The sequence below is a fragment of the Chlorocebus sabaeus genome, chromosome 25 (genome assembly GCF_047675955.1).
Source record: "Chlorocebus sabaeus isolate Y175 chromosome 25, mChlSab1.0.hap1, whole genome shotgun sequence".
NCBI classification, from domain to species: domain Eukaryota; kingdom Metazoa; phylum Chordata; class Mammalia; order Primates; family Cercopithecidae; genus Chlorocebus; species Chlorocebus sabaeus.
Window position 1 is genome coordinate 42,883,904 of NC_132928.1, and position 18,186 is coordinate 42,902,089.

Here is an 18,186-nt window from a genome sequence, read left to right on the forward strand (position 1 = left end):
ATTTCATGGCCCTAAGCAAGAATATAGAGACTATCTACACCACTACACGGTGATGTGTACACTTTCAGAAATTTCTCCACAGGACTGCAAAGACATAAAAAGCAACACAGCATGATTTAAAAAGAACTGAACATTTGCACATATTTAGAATATCTACTTTATGTATGAACATACTGTCAAAATAAACTGTTAAAAAATTTTCATAGTTATTTCACGAATCTTATAAATGTTCAACATGTATCCCTCACATCACAAGGCCCACATCAGAACTGTTGCTGACTCATCCTAGACAGCACATCTCCACTGAAGGAGAGGCGAAGGCACACTGGGTTCCTTCTTTCCTCAAGGCCATAAAGCAGAACAAACTCAAGTTTTCACAAGTCCCCACAAGAAAGCATGTGGTCTAAAACGTTTGAAAAAACTTTTTCATTCTGTTTGAAATCACCCTGGTTTTGTGCTTACAATTCTCTGACAATGTGTGAAAGGTGAAAGTGTAAACTTCCCTTTGGGAGAAGCGCCATATTTTCATTAGCAGCAAGGATTTACCTAAACTTTATACAGTGGAAACATATTACATCACAGGTATGCCACATCGGAACCAAAGCTCTTTGCAGGAGAGAATAAAACAATATTTTACCATGCTGCAGTGGTTAAAAGCAGGGTACCTAGAGTGATGCTGCCTGGGTTCTTAGATGGATCACAAATATCACACAATCAAATATCACACAGTCAAATATCACACAATCACCAATTAAGCTGAAAGAGAATTACATATTAAACTATTTATGGAAGGTACCTTTATATGTATGAGGGAAAGACTATATTTGTAAATGTGTGTGTATGTATAGTACAGTTCATGTATTAGTCATTTAACATGAAGTGAGCACTGTGACTTTTGAAACAATAAAAATATATGTTCTTCCTTTCTCATGGCTTGTAATCTGATATTTTTGTGATTTTAGTATAAAATAATTTCAGAATTTAACAATGTAACTGTGGATTTAAGGTATTTATGTTTATTTCTATCATTCTCATTGATAATGTAATGAGTTATATAATTAAGCATGCTTTTATAAGAATTTCAAAAATAAACAGCATTAAGGTATTCATGATTATTTCATTTTACAGAAGTAAAATCAGTGAAAAACAAAAGTCTTAGAATCTTTGTTCCATCATGGATTTTGAAAGTCTTTGCTCTGCTCACAAGTCCTGTAGATCTCAGGGTAAGCAAACATAAACTAGAAGAAATTGCCTAGAGCTTGCCTTTCAAAATGTGGTTCATGGGTCAGCAATGTCTACATCAGTTGTATGTTAGAAATTTGGAATCTACTCCCCAAACCTACAAAACCAAAATCTGCATTTTGAATAAAAACCCCTAGTGACTCATACGGACATTAAAATCTAAGAAGCACCATTTGGGGAAGATTGGGTCCAGCCTTAGAACTGCAAATGGCACAACCCTTTAAAAATTAGAAACTTGATCCAAATCTTGCCAGGAAGTTATCAGAAATAGAATATCATTTACCTACAGACACAGACTTTTTGAATATTAAGAGCCTGAGGTTATTAAGAAAATCTTAAAGAAGTAGTTAAGATATTAATCAACACAATCTTATAAAATTGGCTTGAATACAATGAGTTCATAATTTTCCCAAGCATATGTATTTTTTATTAGAGTTTAAATGCGAGCATTAAACACCATTGTCATTTGAATACTTAAGTTAGATCCACCTGCAATCCTATAACTGTTATTAGAAGCTCTAATGTTTATGTTAATTCTGTAAAGAAAAAGAGTTCATGTGTCTAATAAAAGGACCAGACAAGGAAAGAATCCTCAGTATACATATCCATAATTAGGATAGTTCTAAAACTCTAATATTCTGTAGTATTTTATCATGTAAAAAACACGATGGCATTTCTTATCTAATCTCATTGCAGGGAGTGAAACATGGCTCTAATAGTTCTGAATTCTGAGACTAGACTCCATTATCATTCAGGATCTGTGTTTTCCCCAACACTTCCTAAAAGAAGCAGAAATTCAATAAGGTAGCTATTGCATTTGTGTCAGCTATTTTATTTGGTTATAAAATGAGTTTGTGGCCAGAGTTGTGTGTTCTGTTTCTCACAGGCACAAAGACAATTCTATGACCAATTGAAATACTACACTCACTGCAGCCATTCTGCAAACTTATCTTCTGTTAAAAGAGGAAAGGGACAATGTAGAATATAGAGTTTAACACACATTCACCCAACATTTAGCACCCAACATGATGTTGACATGTAGCTTGTTACATATCACATCTACAACAGCTTCCTGTAGGTTTAAAAGTAAGAGTTACATTAATATTGTCAAATTAATGCAAGTTACTTATTTCAAAGATAAAAAGAGAGCGATGATTTTGAGTCAGGTGTAAATGTGAACTTCAGACTGCCTGTTCCTATGAACGGTAAACATAAGAATGCAGGAGTTATTACTGGAGCACTGGGTATAAATACTACATTTGAGTAATACTGAGATTAACAACCATGACTGGGAAGGAACTGGCAGCTGTCTTATTCTTGGCTTGTCAATGCCCTCAAGTGAAAACAAGGAATGAAAGAGATGCTATAAATTAAAATGTCAGCTCTGACTCTTCAAAAGACAGTTTATTGGGTGTTGCTGATTTTATTCTGATGTTTTAACAGTGCAGAAGCATATTTCTAAATGTAGCTAGTTAGGGTAGCATGATTTATAAAAGGACAAAATAAAAAATAGATATAACCTTAGTATTATCCTTTTTTTTTTATTACTATTATTATACTTTAAGTTCTAGGATACATGTGCATAACGTGCAGGTTTGTTCCATATGTATAAGGCGCTGGATTTAGTATTATCCTTTTTAAGAGGAGATATAAATATTTTACCAAGAATTAACTATTTGATCTTTTATTTGTCTTGATACCCTTGAGAAAGCCCTCACACACACAAGCAAGGCAGAAAACTCCAGTAGTAATCCATTATTCTTCTTTACCAAGATGTAGAATTTTATGGAGCTCTACCTTTATAAATAAATGCAGACACTATAAACAACAGAAAAGGATGTAGAGTTCTGTGATCCTGGTCTTCACAGATCTTAGGACTTTTAAAAAATAGTTCTTATAGTTCTATTCTTGTCTACGTTTAAAGAACTGCTATATACAAACACCCCAAATTCAGCTATTTGGTAATTTGTATAGATCAAACTCTCTAAGAAATATCATCAAAATTCCTCTCAGAAAAGTGATGGCTAATACCTGTGCCTTTTCTCACTAGAATCTCCTACGGAACTTTTCAAAAATAAAGTGGTTGGCACTGTGTATCATCAATTCACTTTTCCATAGTAACTTTATCACCACATTTATTTCTCGAAAAATCCTTCATGTTCTTTTTGTCTCTTCCTGACTCCTGTGAACTCATTAAGGTGATGTAAATGGTTGGCAACAACTCCCTCCCCACAAAAAAAAAAAAAAAAAAAACAGTAATTCAAAAATAATCCAATTACAAATGCTGAATAAAAATTCTAACAGAATGCCATAACACTGTCCTTTCTCCCTCAGCAATTAATCTTCAGTGGCCATTCCTTCCATGGGTCCTTCACTTTAAAAAGGAAGCTTCTAAAATTAAGAGTCTAATCTGTGTTATGTACACTGTGGGGATCCAAAATCTAAATGTTCTCTGTCCCAGGAGATGAATTAATATCTCAGGTTCATTCTTTTAGTAATATTATCAATATCAATTCAAAGAGATTTAAAATGAAACATTCAGCATTGCTTTTTTCCCTATTCTAATTATAATAAATAACCATTGCCAAAGTACCTGGGCCTACCATGAGAAGTTGCTAGAAAATCATATCCACACCAGTTGAAAGAGACTCATGGGGCATAAAGTTTGAACTGCTGTTGGACTCATCTTAAGCACAATAATAGCCATTGTCTCTACACAACAGAACTCTGCATTGATTAAAAAAAAGAGGGGGTGGGTTGCTGCTGCTTTATCTAAGAGATAATAACTGTATTTTTAAAAGTCAAATTAGCTCTGTCTTTTGCATGCCTGACAAGCTACTGACATAGAATTTAGTTGAATTAAGAATGGCTTTTCCAACACACAGCATGACCTCTTTGGTTGTAAAACTCACACCTTATCTTAAGATTATGGTGGGTAATAGTCTCTAAATACAGCTTCTAATGAGGCTTCTCTTTCACAAGGGCCTTTCTTTCAGTAAATTCTCATTAAAATGGTGAAAATGAAAAGAATTGTGAAAAGCAAAATAAGAATACCTTCAGAAAAATATTAATAAAGGGATGATTAGATGGTTTAAACTGAAGTCTGAGATAAACTTAAAATGTAAACCTCTGATCGAAGCTAGTTTTGAAGACATTGCCATTGCTTTCCTCACGTGCCATGAAAACCACTGTTCAGCCAAAACTCTTGCTGTTAGATTCTATCTAACAATCCTCTCCTCGCTTCTGACATTTACCAGCTTCCTGGACTCTCCTCATTCACTGAAGCTTTAAGCTCACATTCTTTCTTTTCTTAGTATCTAACTCCTCCCTCTTTATTGGCATTTTCATTGCCATTTCAACAAGCTGACGTCCCTCCTGTTCTTTGAAAAAAAAAGAAAAACCTATTTTCCATATTCTTCTCTAATATATTTAATATACTACAATCACAACATTTTGAAAAATGAAAATTTAGGTGTATGACTTACTACTTAAATGCCACCAAATTCTTCCCATTGCATTAATGAAAAAATCTCAGTCTTAAGTCTCTGTCTTACCACGGCTTATCATCCTAGTCTATCATCCCCCTTATCTATTCTCTAGTAATATTGGGTCTGTTCTAGCTCCTCACAAGCACTCTGGTCTTCTTTGCCTTGGAACATGCTGTTTTCTCTGCCTAGGACTTCTTCTTCCTCTCATGACCAAGATACTTTTCTTTTAGGTACCAGTTGAAATGTCATTTGGGCTGGGAACCCTACATTGTTTCCTGGATGATACATTGCAATCTCTGTTCCTTTACCAAAACCTGTTTTGAGAGTTAAATTATCCATTCCCATATTAACAATCTAAGATGGTAACAAATCTAAGACATTATTAAATCTAGGATGTTATCAAACCCATCATCATAATACTTCATTGTATCCATTATTCTTTCTATTCCCACCTGCATGAATTCCAACCATTTAAATAATAAGATTCCACAAGGAAAACTGCCTTTTTTTAAAAGCATGAAGGAAGATACTGTCAACAAGTTAATTCAGCATTATCCTCAGGCTGTGGTTCGCATCATTTCAGGCTGTCCTATACCAGTTTCTATGGCTATTGCATACAAAATAAACATATTCAAAGGCATAAGAACTAGAGAAAAACTACATTTTAAAAATTCTAAATGTATAATACCTCACAGAGGCAGCTTGTTTAAAGTCTTTACTCAGTACTCTTGTAGAAGCAAAATTAAACAAAATTTCTTTGAATTCCCAAGATGTGTACATCACGAGAAAGTCCTTTTGTCTGACTCCAAGTGACCTCGGCTAATTTAAGACCCAGGTAAAATGCTATTCTGACAGATAGCATCAGAGAACTGTTTGAAATGTTATCATTCAAAGATCTCGACAAACATAACCACACTTAAAGAAGGCAGAACCTCTGATTTGTCAAGGAACTCAAGCAATTAGAGGGTGAACCATAATTACACATGTTTAACAGCAAAGAAAATAAGGGCACTTACGCATGTCACCAAAGGCCCCCTTTGTGACTTTGGCTAATTTAAGGCCCCGGTAAAATGCTATTCTGACAGATTGCATCAGAGAACTGTTTGGAATGTTATCATTCAAAGATCTCGACAAACATAACCACATTTGAAGAAGGCAGAATCTCCGATTTGTCAAGAAACTCAAGCAATTGAAGGGTGAACCATAATTACACATGTTTAACAGCAAAGAAAATAAGGGCACTTACGCATGTCACCAAAGGCCCCCTTTGTCACTTTGGTGGCACGTAACACCACTACCGTAAACTTGTGGGAATACTGGTGCTCCACCTGGAAACAAAATGACAGTAAATTTAAAATAAGCTTCCAACATAGAACCTCATTTTTTCCTTGAGATTAATTTAAAACAGTCTACTTAAAAACAAGTAGCATGCATACCAGAAACATTATTTGATCTAAGGTTGTTTCTTTTTCCACTCTCTTCTCTCTCATCACAGTATCATTGGGAAGTTTAGATTGTGCCTTAAAATGTCACTACAGCTTGACCATGAGCACTTCTTTGTAGTCCGGTTTACCAAGCACTTGGTAAAAAATGTAAATCAGGACTGCAGGTATTCTAGGAGCACAATCAGGCTTTGTACTTGTTGACTAGGAAGCCCTGGCTTATAAAGGTGAACTCAGAGCAAGACGTTCTAGATTCGTTTGTTGTTGTTGCTGTTCACTGAAGCAATCAATCAAAAGTCTTTTCTGAATGACATTTCCAGGACAGCTTTCAAAACCCTATGGACCCAAGGCAATAACCAGCAAACAAATTGCACGAATTGTAATGCATTTGTTAGAAATCATATGCAAGAATATTAAAATTTGCTATTAGCCTAACACCTTGCATAAACATAATAAACATTAACAGGTAGAGAACTTCATTAGACACGTCACCTAAATGGGAAACAGTTATTAAACAATTCTACTCACTAAAGCAGAATGAGGAAGCAGGAACTCACATAGTTCTTGGAGCAACTGAAAAGGTTACAAAGTCTTTATCTAAAACTCAAGCATTTCTTGTTTTAATCTTAGGAGAGGTCACTTCCCTTAATTTTAGTAGGCTTGCTTAACTGGTTGAAAAGTTCATAATTGATTAAAAAGAGGCTCAGATACTGACAATACTGAAAAGTGAGTAGCGACAGTCTAAATGCAAGGAGGCAAAAAAAAAAAAATGTCAAAAGTGTAGACAGATTGATAAGAACCAGCAGTAGTAGAATATAGGCACAAAAATTAGACAGCACTCAATAGCTTCTGTAGAAATCACTCCATCAATAGTGTAATTAACATTCCAATTTATAATACAGCATCAAAGAGGTGAAGACATGAATAATGAGCATATCTTGTTTAAAAAGTCAGAGAAGCATAAAAATATTTCAAAATAATGCTTATTCAACTTTATTTTAAAAAAGAAATACCTTCAACATCCAAGAGTTCTGAGTAGCCAAAGTTTTATTACACATAAATGAAATGAACAATCAGAAAAATAATTGAAACTAAATGAAATTGACAGTACAACTTGTCAAAATTTGAATGATGCATTGAAAGCAGTACTGAATGGGAAATTTATAGCACTGAATGCATATATTAAAAAAGAAGAAAGAACTAAAACCAATCATCTAAGCTACCACCTTAGGGTACTAGAAAAAGAAGAGCAAATTAAATCCAAGGTAAGCAAAAGAAAAATAGTACATATTAGAACAGAAATCAATAAAATTGGAAACAGGAAATAGAGAAAATCAATGAAACCAAAATTTGGTTCTTTGAAAAAATCAATAAGATCAATGAGCATTAGCCATGCTAAGAAAAAAAAAAAGAGAGAGAGAGAGAGCAAGAGAGAGAGGACAAAACTACTAATACCAGAAATGATAAGGGACAGTATTACAGATCACACGGATATTAAAAGGATAACAGAAGAAATACTACAAACAACTCTATGCTCACGAATTTGATAACCTAGATGAAATGAATCTTTTTCTTAAAAGACAGAATCTATCAAAATTTTCATAAGAAGAAATAGACAATCTAAATAGACACATGTCTATTAAAGAAATCAAATCAATAATTAATAACCTTACAAAACAGAAAGCACCATGCTCACATGGCTTCACTGTTAAATTCTACCAAACATTTAAGAGGAAACTATATCAATTATTATATCAATTCTCTGCAACCTCTTCCAGAGGATTAAAGCAGAGGGAATACTTCTTAAATCTTTCTTGGAGGCCACCATTACCCAAATTCCAAAACCAGACAAAGACATTACAAGAAAAGAAAACTACAGGCCAATATTTCTCATGAACATACATGCTAAAGTTCTCAACAAAATATTAGTAAATCAAGTCCAACAACATATAAAAAGGATTATACACCAGGCCGGGCACAGTGGCTCATGTCTGTATTTTGGGAGGCCGAGGCGGGTGTATCACCTGAGGTCAGGAGTTTGAGACCAGCCTGGCTAACATAGTGAAACTCTATCTCTTCTAAAAATACCAAAAAATTAGCTGGGCATGGTGGTGTGTGACTGTAATCCCAGCTACTTGGGAGGCTGAAGCAAGAGAATCGCTTGAACCCTGGCAGCAGAGGTTGCAGTGAGCAAGACAACACCACTGCACTCCAGCCTGGGTGACAGAGAGGGACTCCGTCTAAAAAAAAAAAGAATTATACACCATGACCAAGTGGGGTTTATGTCAGATATGCAAGGCTGATTCAGCATTCAAAAGTCTATTAATTAAAGCCATCATATCAACAGGCTAAACAAGAAAAATTACATGATCATATCAACAGATGAATAAAAAGCATCCGACAAAATTTAACATCCATTCATAATAAAAAAAAAAATTCAGCGAAATAGAAATAGAAGGAAGTTTCACCAACTTGATAAAGGACATCTACAAAAACCTATAATTAATGTCATATTTAAGGATGACAAAATGGAACCTTCCCCAAAAGGATCAGGAACAAGGCAAGGAGGAACCCTGTCATCACCCCTTTTCAACATTGTACTGGAAGTCCTATTTAATGCATTAAGATAAGAAAAGGAAATAAAAGGTATATAGATTGAGAATGAAGAAATAAAACTTTGTTCACAGATAACATGAATGTTTGTGAAGAAAACCCAATATAATCAATTTGAAAAAATACTCCTGGAACTAATTATATGACTATAACAAGGTTGCAGGAGATAAGATTAATATACAAAAGTCAATTGCTTTTCCACATACCAGAAATGAACAAGTAGACTTTGAAATTAAAAACACAATACTTCTTATATTAGCACTTCCCAAAATGAAATAGTTATAAATCTAACAATGTATGTAGAGGATCTATATGAGGAAGAATACAAAATTCATATGAAATAAGTCAAGGAAGAACTAAATAAATGGAGAGATATTCAATATTCATGGATGGGAAGACTCAATAATGTAAAGATGTCATTTCTTTCCATTGTGACCTATAGATTCAACAAAGTCCTGACAAAAATCACAAAATATTCTGTGAAAACGAGAAACTGATTCTAAAATTCATATGAAGAGGCAAAAGCAGAATAGTAAACACAAAATTGAAGGAGGAAGAGAAAAGTTAGAGTACTGATGCTATGCAAGTTCAAGACTTACTATAAAGCTACAGTAATCAAGACAGTGTGGTACAGGCAATAATAAAAAAATAAAAATACACAAACAAACAAACCAGATCAGTGGAACAGAATAGAGAAGCACATAGATGAAGTCAACTGATCTTTGACAAAGGAGAAAAGACAATATAACGAAGCAAAGACAGTCTTTTCAACAAATGATGCTTGAACAACTGGACATCCACATGCAGAAAATGAATCTACACAGGTGATAACTGGGCCTGAAATACAATGAGAAAATGCTCTTGAAAATCTGTTTAAAATTAGCTTTCTCTGCAAAAGAAACCCTCTCAATAATAATTATTACACATAATGATGCCCCCTCCCAAAATCATCTATGCTTTTTTCCATATCTAAGAATTTCTAATATTACATGGATTTTCAAATACCTAGAAACCTTCCTTGTATCATAAAAACTATGAGCAATATTTTTATCCATTATTTAATATTTGAGTTTTGAAGTTGCTGCAAATATATTCATATACTAAATGTTTATTAATAACATGGACAAAAAGATTGTTTTTATTATAAGGACTCATTGAATGTGAACCATATGTCATACATCCTAGTAGACACCAACTGTCATTTAATATTCCCAACAACCCTAAAGAATAGGTGTTATTATTTATATTTATAAATGAGTAAAATGAGATTCTGAGAGACTCAGTAATTTCCCAGTTACTCATAGATAGTAAATGATGACCTTTCACTAGAATTCAGCCTTGTCATTCTGTGTCTGTGCCCATCTCTTTCAAAGAGCTTTAAAGATTAATAAGAGAGTATCTATAATAAAGTAAGCACATATTCTTGGAGAAAGATATTCAGTTTCATTCAATGATTATCCAAATAGTCTTTTAAGAATCGCTTACCATGTTTCCTGGGGCCACTATCACAAGCAATTTCAAACTAGTCCAGACTGCGCTAGGTTTCAACTTGGATAGGAGATGTTTGGTTATATCTCAGGGATAGTGCCAGAGGAAATTATATTACTGAATTCACAACCAGTGTTTTCCAAGGGAAACTAATGACTCAGGACAATGGTGGCTGGTAGTTGGCAGAGAGAGATGTCATATTTCAATTGAGATGTCAAATCTAAGCTCAATCCACCGACTTAGTCATGAAGATTAAGCTTTGCCTTCAGGTCTTGGATTACTTTGAGTGTCTTTCTGCATTCGTATTCATCTCCGTAGTAAAAACCAAGGTTCTTTTCAAAATTACAATTTCCTATTCAATAGGAAAACAACTACCGTATTAAATTCATTCTGGATAAGTCTGGATAAGTATATTGATATATGTAACTTATGTTTGGCATTGAAAAAAAGAACCAATTTATACAAAATCAATTTGATGATCTTCCTAATCTGTTTAAAACTCTACTGTTATAAGACAAGAACCAAAGAAACAATCAAAAAATAAAGCTGATGGAAAATAAAGTAGATTCTGCATGCAAATATTGTTTTTCTCTATTCAACCTAACTTTGCCTAATTTTTAAAACTAAAAACTGTTCGTATGACAAAGACTATATGTTATTACTGAATGCAGAGATTATGATCACCACAATTGGCAATAGGCACCTTCTCAGAATTTTTTTTTTTTAATGGCTGCATTGACGTCATTAACAAATCATGAGGCTTTTTTGATAAGATGCTTATTTTCAGTTTCACTTTCAGGTGTGGAGTTTCATTCTAATATAACTATGAAGCACAGGCATTTTGCTATTATTCACTTACATTTTTAAAGAATGATCAGCATTATCTATTTTTAGTCTAACAATGATACCTAACCTTGTTTCAAAAATTATCAGTCATGAGTCGGCCATATGCAGAAATTATCTTAATGCTCAAAACATCTAATTTGGAACATAATTTGTTAGTTCTAGAAGACATCACCAAAAGAAAATCAAAATCAGAAATGTGACTTGAGATTCTTCTCCCCTTGAACAAGAAATTTATCACCTGCACAAGTATATACATTCAATTTGGCAATATATTATATTATATATATATATGTATATATTTTATTTTATTTATTTTATTTAGACAGTCTCATTCTATCGCCCAGCATAGAGTGCAGTGGATCAGATGATCTTCCCACCTCAGCCTCCCAAGTAGCTAGGACTACAGGCACGTACCACCACACTCGGCTAATTTTTGTTTCTTGTTTTTGTTTTTGTAGAGATGGGATTTTGCCATGTTGCTCAGGCTAGTGTCAAACTCCTAGGCTCAAGCGATCTGCCCACCTCAGCCTCCCAAAGTGCTGGGATTACAGGTGTGAGCCACCACACCTGGCCTATAGTTGTATATATTTTTTAAAATAAAACCAAATACAGAGTGCATTCTTATTGCAGTAGGAAGATTTTAAGTACTCTTTTAATCACGAGTATAGGGACTATTATCCAGAATATATAAGAAACTCAACTCAATAACATAATAATAATTATTATTATTATCTGATTTTGAAAACAAGTAAAAGACCTAACTAGACATTTCTCAAAAGAAGACACTCAAATGGCCAAAAAGTTTATGAAAAAAAATGTTCAACATCACTTATCCTCAGGGAAATGCAAATCAAAACCACGATGAGATATTACCTCTTCCCAACTAGAATCGCTATTATAAAAACCACAAAAATAACAAATGCTTGCATAGATGTAGAGAAAGAAAACATTTATACACTGTTGGTGGAAAAGTAAATTTGCATAGCCATTGTGTAAAACAGTATGGAGGTTCTTCAAAAAAATTAAAAATGGTACTACCATATGGTCCAGCAATCCTACTATTGGGCATATATCCAAAGGAAATGAAAGCAGTATGTTGAAGACAAATCTGCACTCCCATGTTTATTGCAACATTCACAACATTCACAATAACCAAGATATGGAATCAACCTAAGTGCCCATCAATGGATGAATGGATAAATAAAAGTGGTCCACATACACAATGGAATACTATTCAACCATAAGAAAGAAGGAAATCCTGTCCTTTGTTCACACCTGTAAACCACCACTTGGAGGGAGGCCAAGGAAGGTGGATCACCTGAGGTCAGGAGTTTGAGACCAGCCTGGCCAATGGTGAAACCCCATCTCTACTAAAAATATAAAAAAATTAGCCAGGCATGGTGGCAGGCACCTGTAATCCCAGCTTCTTGGAAGGCTGAGACAGGAGAATGGCTTGAACCCAGGAGGCGGAGGTTACAGTGAGCTGAGATCGCACCACTGCCCTCCAGTTTGGGCAACAGAACGAGACTCTGTCTCAAAAAATAAAAATTAAAAATAAAAAAAATTAGGTATTTGCACAGAAAGACAAATAGCACAAGATCTACCCGTACGTGGAATCTAAAGAAGTTGATGCCATAGAAGTAGAGAGTAAGATAGTGGTTACCAGAGGCTAGGGAAGACAGGAGGGAGGAGAAAATGGGGAGAGAATGGTAAATGGGTACAAAGTTAGGTAGGAGAAATAAGTACTGGTGTTCTATAGCACAGCAGGATGACTATGGTTAATAGTAACGTCCTGCGTATTTCAAAATAGAACAGAAGATTTTTAATGTGTTCACCACAAAGACATGATAAATGTATGAGATGATGAATATGCTAAAAATCTTGATTTGATTATTACACAATGTATAATATAGTGGAACATCATACTGTACCCCGTATATATGTACAATTACTATGTGTCAATTAAAAACAGAATTTTTAACAGTGAAGTTTCAAACAAAAAAGGAACAAGATTTCAGGGACTGCCCTAGCAGTGTAAACCAATACAAGAAAATATTAATTTTAACAGCTTCGTTCTAAAATTCTAATTTAGTTGGGTTCTGTGGTGCACACCTACAGTTACAGCTATCTGAGAGGCTCAGACAGAAGGATCGCTTGAGCCCAGAAGTTTGAGGCCAGCCTAGGCAATACAGCAGGCCCTTTCTTTAAAAAAGAAAATAGTAAAATATTTATTTAGTGATATATTCATCATGAATTTATAGTGAGTATAATATCCTTAAAACACTGAAATGAAACAACTGCCCAAATATCTAGCACCTAAATTGTAAGTATAATATAGATTCTAGTCCAATGGTAACTAAATAGCTGTAGCATCACAAAAAAAAAAAGAAGTATGAACATCAACCTTTTCCTACCTCCATACTTATAAGGAAATCTATACTCTCCTGGAGTAACAGTGACTGAGTGGACTGTGAAGAACAGGCGCACCTTCACCTTTCTAGAGAAGCTCATTAGAACACATGAAGTAGCATGTGCATTTGAAAAGTTTTTCTCACACATCCTTGGCGCTTTGGGGAAGTCATATTTATTTGGTTTAGAATTACTGCCCTAGATGATAAGTCATGTTCATTCAGATCTAAGATGCCTTAGAACTGATGGTTTTCAAATGTGAACCTTAAGGCTAATAGATCCAATACACTTGAAAATATGGATACGCTAACAAACGCTATTTTAGATATTTTATCCCTATTTTGAGGAACTTCTTAAAAACCTTCTCCCTGCTTTACTTGTTCTTTTCATTAAGCAACAAATAAAAGGTTCAGGCCAGGCATGGTGGCTCAGGCCTGTAATCCCAGTACTTTGGGAAACTAAGGAGGGTGGATTACTTAAAGTCAGGAGTCTCAGATCAGCCTAGCCAACATGGTGAAACCCCATCGCTATTAAAAATACAAAAAATTAGCTGGGTATGGTAGCCCATGCCTATAATCCCAGCTACTTGGGAGGCAGCATTAACTACCAGAACAGAGAGCAAAGGTGAAAAAGAGCACAGAGAATCCCAGAGAGGTGAGTTCAGTTTTGCCATAGGGGAATTTGCTGATCCAGAAGAGGAGAGGACTGAGAGACTGCGCAGCCTTGAGAGATTCATCAGCGTTCTAAGAATAAGAACCCCGGTAAACCACACTCCTCTTTCAAAGTAAAATCTCCATAGATTGTGACATAGGACTAAAAGTGAACATCCTTTCTATGTACTGGTAACCCATTTTAGTGTAATACAAGCTGCCCAGAAAACCAATCTGGAACTGGGATTACATTTGTCCCAAACCGCTAGTATCCCCAGGGGCCTGATGGAAGCAAATAAGTTATCTCTAAAAGATTACTTCTATTTTTCACCATAGTGTTCAACACAAAATCAAAGATAACTGGGAATATAACGAGTCATGACACCAAGTCTGCAAACCAGCATAATTAATCAACAGGCACAGAAACAAACCCATCCATTAGTCAGCTATACTATACTTACAGTGTTCAAGGAAAAGAAAGTAAAATTGAAATATGACTATATGGGAGTGGGAGTATAAAAAAAGGCTGAGAAAATTTTAAAACGAACTAAAAAGAAATTTGAGAACTGAAAGATAAACCTGGTGATATTCTAGGAATTTCTGGTCTATGTCGTGCGGTAAAGAAGCAGAAACGGCCGGGAGCAGTGGCTCACGCCTGTAATCCCACCACTTTGGGAGGCCGAGGCGGGCGGATCACAAGGTCAGGAGATCGAGACCACAGTGAAACCCAGTCCCTACTAAAAATACAAAATATTAGCCGGGGGCGGTGGCGGGCGCCTGTAGTCCCAGCTACTCGGGAGGCTGAGGCAGGAGAATGGCGTGAACCCGGGAGGCGGAGCTTTGCAGTGAGCCGAGATCGCGCCACTGCACCCCAGCCTGGGAGACAGAGCGATTCTCAAAAAAAAAAAAAAAGAAGAAGAAGAAGAAGTAGAAATATGGACATTACTTTGAATTAGCACACTTTCGTCCCCTAAGGGAGGCTTGTGGCAGGGCATGAATGATATCAAGGAAAAGTTAGGAGTTTATCATTAGCTGTGATGATTAATTTTACATATCAATTTCAGTAGGCCACGTGTTGTCCAGATTAAACATTGTTTTTAGGTGTGCCTGTGAGGGTATATCTAAACCACATTACCGTTTGAACCAGTGGGCTCAAGTAAAGTAGACTGCCCTCCCGGATGCAGTCGGGCATTACCCAATCTGTTGACAGCTCAAACAGAACAGAGGCAGAGGAAGGAAGAATTCACCCCCATTTATTCTTGTCTCACTGTTTCAGCTGAGACATCGCCTTGCATTTCGTCCTGCTCTCAGATTGGGATTCACATTATCAGCTCCCCTGGTTCTCAGGCCTTCAGACTAAGGCCAAAATACACCCCAATTTTACAGTGTTTTCAGCTTGAGATGGCAGATCGTAGGACTGCTCAACCTCCATAATTGTGTGAGCCAATCATTAGTCAATTAATTATCAATTAATTAATTTCTCATAATAAATCAACAAATTAATCAATATCTCCTGTTTGTCATAATAAATTAATTAATACCACATACTTAATAAATTAATACCTCCTATTGGTCCTGATTCTCTAGAGAACCCCAAGACACTAGCTTTCTTCTTCTTCATTGTTTAGATTTTGAGTGTTCACAGAAATTGTACTATTTGCCAAAAAACTCATTATTAACTCATTAACAGTCCTGTGCTTTTGTAATAATAGTTTTACCACTTTTATATTTCTGATTTTCTAGTAACAGCATCTCACCATCTAACTTTTCTGAAAATATCTTATTTCATTATTTCAAAGGAATAATTTTGTGCACATAACAATTTACTATTTATGAAAGCTCTGTGAAGCAGACACAGCAGGTCCTATTCAGACCCTGTTTTCCAGATGAGGCAGGTAAAAGTCAGAGTCTACGTGTTCATGATCATGTAGCTGGTAAGACTAGAACTCCTACCAGAACACTAGTTCTTTGATTACTTATTCAGTGGTGGTTTTCTTTCCTGTGTTACTGTAATAATCTGAATAATAGCTTTCTACATTTTTGGTAAAATTTCCAGTCATCCTACAATTATATTTTTTGAAAGCCCTTGTATTTTACTATGCAATCATGCTGCCATATCCATGTGGTTTTCTGTACCTAATGTGAAGACAACCTTAGTTTCTGTGGGATGTGGGGCAGTGCCCCTCCATTGTTAATAGGTGGTAGAAAGAGGTGTGAATTTTTTCACTTCAGGGATATGACTCATATTTCCAGAATAAAAAGATGGAAAATGTTATAAATATTTTATACTTGACCTCTACTTGTGAAATTGATGGCTCCTGGTCAAAAAAAAAAAAAAAAAAAAAAAAACTTCAATAAATTCTGAAGGTACAAAAATCCTTGAGGTTGGAAGTCACATCATAATGATTCTAAACATATGGAAACTAAACTCTGTCATGTGTTTGTCACTCTGTTTTCCTACCAGTTTCTTAAAATCCAAGCACCATTGGAAGCAAGCGAGCTTGCTGGCTGCAAATTGCTGCATCAGCCCACAGGATTCTCCAACATGTCCCTGCATCACAGGAATGGTGAAAATGAGCCCAGTCTTCTGGCCTTGAGGCAGCCAAAACTGTGTTAGCCTGTTTGGCACCAAGAGCTCATTACTATTAATAGTAAACTGGCTTGATTCACTCCAACTTTCCTTTTTACTAATATCATTCAGTGTTGAATATGCTTGCTCACTTACATATTTTGAAAAATATCTTTCTGTGAAAACCATAGCAGGAAATTTTTTAAAAAACAATTTACACACACACACATGCACACACCCACAGTTGGGTTTTTTTCATATACACTTAGCAAGAATAAGAAGAACGAAGGAAACTATAAAGCTCACAGATCTCTTCATTTAAAAGGGTTATAAATTAGAATGCTAGTTGATGTCTAAGTCTGATATTGGCGAAAGTAATGAAAAATGTGATAGCAATATGTGGTTTATTCACGTTTTGTAATATGGTATAATATCATATTACCACATAGGTAATTACCATAGCCTAAATATGTTGCTATAGTTAACAAAATTTTCAAGAAAAGGTCCCAGTGCTGAACCTTAGATGTCCAGATGCAGTTTGATTTTTAAATAGACTTTGCTATTCAAAAGAAACTACCATCAGAGTGAACAGGCAACATACAGAATGGGAGAAAATTTTTGCAGTCTACCCATCTGACAAAGGGCTAATATCCAGAATCTACAAAGAACTCAAACAAATTTACAAGAAAAAAACAAACGACCCAATCAAAAAATGGGCAAAGTATATGAACAGACACTTCTCAAAAGAAGACATCTATGCAGCCAAAAGATACATGAAAAAATGCTCATCATCACTGGTGATCAGAGAAATACAAATCAAAACCACAGTGAGATACCATCTCACTCCAGTTAGAATGACAATCATTAAAAAGTCAGGAAACAACAGATTCTGGAGAGGATGTGGAGAAATAGAAATGCTTTTACAATGTTGGTGGGAGTGTAAATTAGTTCAATCATTGTGGAAGACAGTGTGGCGATTCCTCAAGGATCTAGAACTAGAATTATCATTTGACCCAGCAATCCCATTACTGGGTATAAACCCAAAGGATTATAAATAATGCTACTATAAAGACAAATGCACACATATGTTTATTGCAGCACTATTCACAATAGCAAAGACTTGGAACCAACCCAAATGTCCATCAATGGATTAAGAAAATGTTGTACATATTCACCATGGAATACTATGCAGCCATAAAAAAAGGATGAGTTCATGTCCTTTGCAGGGACATGAATGAAGCTGGAAACCATCATTCTCAGATAACTAACACAGGAACAGAAAACCAAACACCGTGTGTTCTCACTCATAGGTGGGAATTGAACAATGAGATCACTTGGACACAGGGCGGGGAATATCACACACCAGAACCTGTCAGGGGGTGGGAGGTTGGGGGAGGAATAGCATTGGGAGAAATATCTAATGTGAATGATGAGTTGAT

The 18,186-nt window shown here is 35.4% G+C and overlaps 1 protein-coding gene across 2 annotated transcripts in view; it reads right to left on the reverse strand.

Moving 5' to 3' along the window:
• Window positions 1-18,186, reverse strand: part of PLA2G4A (phospholipase A2 group IVA) — a 146,999-nt gene that overhangs the window by 100,907 nt on the left and 27,906 nt on the right. Inside the window, exon 1 of one of the 2 annotated variants that reach the window (XM_073011668.1) lies at window positions 5,747-5,773. In XM_073011668.1, the coding sequence (XP_072867769.1) occupies window positions 5,747-5,750 (4 nt within the window). In that variant the 5' untranslated portion in view covers window positions 5,751-5,773. Of the gene's footprint in view, window positions 1-5,746; window positions 5,774-5,976; window positions 6,059-18,186 lie in introns of those variants that run through there. The other variant, XM_007989144.3, reaches the window with a different exon arrangement.